General features: G+C 31.9%; 1 protein-coding gene across 1 annotated transcript; it reads right to left on the bottom strand.

Moving 5' to 3' along the window:
• On the bottom strand, positions 2,056 to 3,419 carry LOC104766714 (probable LRR receptor-like serine/threonine-protein kinase IRK). Its single transcript, XM_010490651.2, has one exon. It carries the CDS (start codon positions 3,335 to 3,337, stop codon positions 2,168 to 2,170), a length of 1,170 nt encoding a protein of 389 aa, XP_010488953.1. The 5' UTR covers positions 3,338 to 3,419; the 3' UTR covers positions 2,056 to 2,167.

The following is a 7,770-nucleotide window of genomic DNA, read 5'->3' on the forward strand; positions in this document are numbered from 1 at the left end:
CTCAATCATGATCCCGTCTAACACGGGTAGAGACTCCTCTCCACTCAGATCGTCCGAGGGCAGATCGGAAATTGATACAGTGTTGTCGTGGTTCTCGCGTTTCTCCTTGTTGGTTGAGAAAGGAATTTCTAAGGCAGGAATTCCGTCCGACCTGGGCCTTGACAAACATTCAGCATTTTCTTCTGATCTGTTGAGCAGTTCGCCTCGGTCCGATCTGATGGATTTGGCAAGTTTTCCTTTGGAATTCTTGCGGATCAGAGGATAGCTTTCTGTATGGGATGAGGAAACCATGGCCGGGGTGCTGAATATTGCAGGTCGCCGAAGAGTGTAGAGGAAGGTTTGCGAAAAATAACACTAAAATAAAATGAAAAGGGAGAGAGAACGGAGCAAATACCTTCGGTGGTTTGGCGAAAAGTGAAAATATAGAGCAGAGTCGGGTATTTATAGAAGCAAGTGGCGGCAACCCTACGCAGAATCATAATGACCTACTCTATCCTACGTGATGTTTCAGCTTCCGAGTTGACAGAAGCGATGCGTCTGACACGTGCCGTCCTAACAATGGTTGGCGAAGCGGCGCGACGATCCGGGTAATTAGATACGATTTTCCATACGGATTAAATCGGATATTCTCTTCCTATAGTTTGAACATTCGAATTAACATCTGAATGTCCCGAACTGGGGGGGACTAATTGTTGGTGCAGGAATTAGCACCCCTAACATACCGATCTAAACCCGATTAAGGAAACCGGTTATCTAAACCAGGAGTTCGACCCTGGAGAAGATTCAACTCTTTAAGGAAGGCCCAATAGCATTGAGAAGCCTAGTTCAGAGGCGAGGAACCGACTTCTCAAATCGCCTAGTGGCCGACCTAACAAGAAACAAGAACTTTCCAAATCATGGTCGAGCTGATTAGGAAAGTTGATATATTCTGTAAATCTAAGAAAACTTATAAATAGAGGAGAATCCCTCCATTGTAATGATCGAGCAATAAATACAAAAAATCCTAATTCTTCATTGTTCTTGAGAAAAACCCTAACTTGTTTTCCAAGAGATTTCAATCCCCTTTTGTTTGTTAGCTTTAATCCGATTTCTTAGAAAGAAAGTGTTATTGAATTTGTTTCTCCCATTAAACAAATTTATTGTGTGAAACTCAGTTTCTACAAATATAGAGTTATTTGCTAGAGATGTTTTTGGACTAAAATTATGATTAACAAAGATTTACGAAAAAAAAAACGTGAACAGTGATATTTATACAAATCCACCCAAATTCTTTTAAAAAAAGAAATTAAAATTATCAAACAACTTTAAAAATAATTTTTATGACTTAATGACGTTTTGTACTGCGATTATTCAAGAAAATTTACCAACTAAAAAAATCTACAGAATGCATGTTGTATAAAATAAAAATTGTGTTTTTCTTAAAAATTCAAAATAAAAATTCTTATGTAAATAAGTAGGTAATTCTAAATTTGCTTATTTTCATTTTGAACTTTTGTTATTTTCTCTATAGAAAAAATAAAATCATACACTTTTCCAGTAGTATTCCAAACTTTCACGTCTTTTAAGTTTTAACAGTATTAATATACCTATATTTTCTTTTTCTTTTTTTATCAAAAAAACCTATATTTTCTTTTTCCAAATATTACTTTTATATATTATAATTATTTTAAAAAAATATTTACAAATATAGGTATATATTGATAATATAATTCCTGTCATTTTGCAAAATGTATCTAAACAACATAATATTTTTAACTAATTTCATTATACGAGTTTTAATTATAGAAATTATCATTCGACGAGTTTTTTATTCTGTGATTTATGGATATGAGCCGTAACAAATTCTGTTTTAGTTGTAAACATAAATTTGTACAATGCTGTCATAAACAAAGAAAATAATTGTACAAGGTATCAAAACAAGGCCATTATTATTCTTTAATGATGTAGCGTCCAAATCATCAATATTTGATACCCCATTTTAATATTTACCAACGCAGTCATCATTTTTTATACAATTTTTAAAAATAGTTTGTGTAAGTTTGAAGCATTTTCATTTTCTGCTCACATATGAAGATCTCGATAACGACTGGTGGTTCTCCAAGACTAAACAAGAAGAGTTAATGCATAAATTATATATTACAAGAAGTAGTCGCCGACACCGACAAAACTAAGACTTTGGTTTTCCACCATAAGCTTGCTTACAAATGTAAAATGGTTTCTGCGATGGAGCGCACATCTTAGCTTTCCCTGGACATCCCTGTAGACAATTATTCCCCAAACTTCCCATTACTTCTGCGTCCGATCTCACAAATCTCGCCGGAGCTTTTCCCGTCAAGAAGTTCCCGTCTAAGTAAAGCCTTCTCAACGTCTTGCTCCGTTCGTACTCAGACGGTATACCACCGTGAAGCATGTTGTATCTCATAGAAAGTGAGGAGAGTCTCGGGTACGCCGCGAAACTCGCCGGAGCGGTTCCTCTGATTTGGTTGTAACCTAGCTCTACAGCTACGAGGTTGTTTTCTCCGGCGAATTTTGGAGGGAGGACTTCGATGCCTGTGAGAGTGTTGTTAGCTAGATCTACTTGTTGGACTGATTCGAGGAGGAAGAACCAAGCTCCGAGTGTTCCGGTGAATAAGTTATCGGCGAGCTCGACGATTTCGAGCTGAGTTGACTCGGTGAACGATTCTTTTGATATGGGCCCTGATAAGGTGTTGGCCTTTAAAGCTAAGTCGATGAGGTTTTTGGGAAGCTTTGGGATGGCTCCGGTGAGCTTGTTGTAGCTAAGGTCGAGCTGTCGGAGGTTTGAGAGCGAGTTCATCGTTTTTGGAAGTGACCCGGTGAGTGAGTTGTGAGAGATGTCAATGGACTCGAGTGAGTTGAGTCGAGTCACTGAGTCGGGTATGGATCCGGAAAACGAGTTGGATCGGAGAACCAGGGTTTTGAGGCTGAGGAGGGAGGAGATGGAGGATGGGATTAGGCCGTAGAAGTTGTTCTCGGCGAGATCGAGCGTGAGGAGCTCCGTGAGGCCGAAGATAAGCGGCGTTAGACGACCCGTGTAACCGGCCGGGTCGAGAGTTAGTTGGGTCACACGTGTGGAGTCAGACGAGCAAGTGATGCCGCAAGTGAAATGCGTTCGACGTGGTGAAGCACAAGGGTCGGAGACAGTAAAGTCCCAGCTTGCGAGACAAGACCACGGGGGGATTGAGTTTGGTTTCACGGTGGCTTTGAAGGCTTTTAGTGCTGACACGTCGGATGGTGACGTCAGAGCATCGGTGGAGGTGAAGGGGAAGATGAGAAGAAGAAGAAGAAGAAGAAGGCATGAGGAAATAAACAAAGTCATTGTTTGAAAAAGTGTGAATGAATGATGTCAAGACTTAAAAAGAGTGTTAAACCTATACATATATATATATATATAAGTAAACTTTTTTCGATTCTTCTTCCTCCACATCACGGTCCACTTAACCAATGTTATATATATATTTTTATAAAATATTTTCAATATTCATTTGTTACATATTTATTATTTATAATAAATAATAATAATAAATAAATAGAAAAATAAATTAAGTAAAATTTATTAAATTTTAAAATAGTAAAAATAATAATATAAATTTTAGTAAATAATAAAAATAATAACTATATAAAATAAATTAAATAACATAAATGAAAATGTTAAAATAGTTTCAAATTTTAACCAAAAAAAATAATATTCCAAAATTTAGAATCTGTTAATGAGTTTTGGAAATGGAAGTAAGATTTTAGTGCATGTGGTAGAGTAGAAAAACACTTTATATGATTGTATTTATAAAATTCTAAACATAAAAATAAAATTGAAGTGAAATATTAGTTTCTAAAAAATATATATACAAAGATTCATTATTAAATTTCACTTAAAGAAAAATAAAAGATTAATTACTTAACTCAACTTAAAAATTTTAATATAAAATGAAGATATTGTAAGGGTCACATTTTTTTAGGAAAACTACAAAAAGACTTTTGAAAAATAATCTTCAACAATATATATGTTGTATATCAGTTAGTAATGTAAGTTTAGTGTTTATATAGATTTATATTTAAAAGTTTGAATGATTATATTTAAGCTTAAGAATTTATATTAATAAAAAAAATTAATTAAAATTTTGATACAAATTCTAGTCTTCTATATAAAGGTAGACTACGTGGTGGAGGTCGGCTTTGCCTTTTGGTCGCCTCTCTCCATACGAACAAGGTTCAATGCTTAAGCCAAAATCAAATGTGATACGAATAATTATTAGAAATAAACGGCCTAACTAACACATTCTTACCCAATTATGTTTTGGTAGAGTTTTTTTCTCTATATTTTTAGTTTAGGTGTTGCTTAATCTCTTGGCCTTGTAAATTTAACCAAGCAGCGACTGTCGCTGGTCTCTCACCAGTAAATTGTGGCTGGTGTTAACTCTAAGTTGAAAAGCAAATAATTTTTAAGTTGTTGAATTGGATCTCTAGCGACACACTAAGTAAGAGTTTAAGTAGTCAAATGTTTTTGCCACATCCTGTGATCTTTGTTGTAAGTCATTTTTTTGTTTTGTTTTAAAGATTATGTTCTTGGTCCTTGGAGATGGAGTTGGTGTGTCAGCGACAAACAATAATAAGACAAGAGTCGTCTGACTATGTATATGAATACGAATAAAGACACACTACTCTTTGGACTAAACCAAAATAGCCTTTGCTATTACCATTTACCATTAATGTAGTACATACAATTTGTAAGCAAACGATCATTATTCATTTACCATTACTAAATAATTATTAATATTTGGTGAATAATAATAAAAATACTAAAATAGGATAAGACCAAAAAACTTGGACTTTCGAATGATTGGGGGGGACATGGTTGGAAAGCACTTATAAAAGTTGCGTTCTTANTTATTTATTTGTTTTCAGGTTCTTTACTTCTTTTCTTTTCAATAAATAATTGTACTTAGACCATACATATTTGAATGACAAAGATTCAGCATTATATATGTTTTCTCCAAAAATCCAAATGCAATCTAAACCAGCAATCTTTAAGTTTCATATGAAATACCTTACCAATAAAACTATAGGCACTTAGACTTTTGATTCATTTAAATCACGTAAAATTTTAAAAGTAGGGGTAAGTGTTCGGTTATTTGGTTCGGTTCCTTGATTCCAACATTAGGATAACAGGATCTATTAGAGAACCAAAAACATTTTGGTTGGGGTAGTTTTTGGTTTGGATTGGATAATTTGTAAGGGAATCAAAAGTAACCGAACTATATTCGAGTTCAGTTCGGTTCAAGTAATTGTATGCAAAATAACCAAACTGTCTGAAAAACTGAACCATCATCCAAAAATCAGTTTGTAATTATGCCAATGCTAAACCTATTTGAACGTTCAAAGTTTTAAGTATAAAAAAGTTCCAAGTTCCAAATCCAAATTAAAAAGTCTAAAGTTATGCAAACCATGGAAAACAACAAAACACAAATCCATACTAATATATAACTAGGTAACAACCCGCATATAGTGCGGGATAAATCGGTTTAAAGAAAATTATTATAAGTAAAATTACTATCTTAAAACTAATATATATTTGTGTCAAACATAATATGTAACTAAAGTTTTTTATTTATTTATTCAAAGCTGTATTTTTTCGTGTAAAAGATTGTGAAATCTTTGAATGTGTAAGAAGTTTTATGGTAGAGAATATATTGATAAAATGTTACTATTTATTGCAACATGTCTTTTGTGTGATTTAAAAAGCAAATTCATATATTTTTATGTTTTATTTTGTAGTCATAACAATCGGATTCTAAACTAAATTTTCTAAAGATAATATAATTTATTGATTTAATATTTTTGGGCTATTTAAATCTTTTGAGTTAGTTGGGTTGTTAATATTTTCTATAAATGACAGATTATTACCAAAAACCATTATGAAAAAATTAATAAATTCCAAAATCTTCGTGTAAGAATACATTTCACTCGTGAAATATGTGGAAGTGATAAAGAAAATATTGATAAAATATTACCATTTAGGGCAATATATATTTTTGTGTGTTTTAAAAATCATATTTATCCTTATGGTTTATCGAGTAACTAGAAATTTTTTTCATAATCTAATAATCACTCATTTTAAATATATTATGATTTTTTTGGGTACTAATTTTATTTATAATGATAAGGGTTATTGTCTCTTTCTTTTTTAATAGCACATATATGAATATACAATTAGAGCATATATTCCTATTCGGTTATTAAAAGTTCCATTTCAATGAATAATCACACTAAATGTTGAGATTAATTAGTTTACATACTTAGATATATATATATATATATATATATATAATCACACATCATGATATCTCCTAATTTGTTGTCATTTTTATATTTATTTATGAATATAAATAAATCTATTTTTATTGGGAATTAAGTTTCTTTTAATGAGTTAGAGATAATTCAAGGGTAATATACTTCTTTTTATATCAATTATAAGAACTATTGAAAGCTTGTTATTTAAATTATTATGGTAATAATACTAACATTATAAAATAACATTTTGTTTTATATGATTATGTTAATAAGTTATATGTTTAATAAGTTATATGTTATTTATTTTTATTAACTATATATTAATTGATATTTTTATAGCATTTTTAGAATATTTTACTTAGACTTGTATAGTTGTAAGTAAATTTTAGTGAAATTTTGCTTTGAAATAGTATCTAATATTTAATTATTTTTAATATGTGATATTTAAATTTGTGTGAGAAATGATGCCATATCTAATTATTATTCAGTTAATTGTTTTTTTTTTAAAATATATATAATGGTATGTTAATGTAATTAAGTAGAAAATTTAAGGGTATTTTGCTAAAAGTTGCACAAAGCTCTCTGGCGGCGACACATCAGCTTTTTCGAGAGTGTGCTTATCTATTAATATATAAGGGATAGTGTACAAGTTCCAAATCCATATTAAAGAGAGTAAAGAAACAAGGTACATTCTATTTTGATCAAAAAAAAAACAAAACAAGGTACATTCTACAAGATTCTTCAAATCCTTGATCTTGTCCACTATGAGCGTGTTCTTTTTAACAGTTGCGATCAGCGATGACCACAGAAAAGTACACTATTACGATTAAAGATAACAATTCCAGCAATACACAGAAACTACTGATAGGTAAGCACGGCTGATTAAAAGCGGATGCTAAAACTTTTAGCTACTGCAAAGCATGCCCGAACTAAATAAGGTAGACTAATGGGCAAATGGTCCAAAGGACCGTGATTTTTTTTAAAAGATCCATAACGAAATTATCCATATTTTTCTAAAAAAATGTAATTCGGTCCAAAATTCTCTTATAAAAAGTCCCATAATTTTCTAAATGCTATTCTTTTATATAAAGGACCCATATAGTTAACAAAACAAAAATAGATTAAAATTTTATCTACAAAAAATAGTCCAAACTTCACATAAAAATTCAAAAAAAGGCTCCCAATTTTTATTTTCAAAAAAGTCAAAAAGTTTTTTTTTCCAAAGGAGTAGATTAATGTTGGGCCGGGATTGTATCGCAGCTCATTTTTTCTGTCGATGCGTCAAAGACTAGAATATTAAAAGAGCTTCACAAGCCACCCCAAGAGAGTGGGGTCAAATGTAATACTGATGGAGTATTGAGTGGAGAAGATACACCAAGTGGTACGAGGTGGGTCCTTCAAAACGAAACTGGAGATGTTTTATGGATGGGAGCACGGGCTATTCGATGTGCAAGGTCAGTGATG

The sequence above is a fragment of the Camelina sativa genome, chromosome 19, assembly GCF_000633955.1.
Source record: "Camelina sativa cultivar DH55 chromosome 19, Cs, whole genome shotgun sequence".
Lineage (NCBI taxonomy): Eukaryota > Viridiplantae > Streptophyta > Magnoliopsida > Brassicales > Brassicaceae > Camelina > Camelina sativa.

What these genes read in the sequence shown, in the direction of transcription:
- LOC104766714 (XM_010490651.2), bottom strand. Translation starts at nt 3,337, where the DNA reads ATGACTTTGTTTATTTCCTCATGCCTTCTTCTTCTTCTTCTTCTTCTC.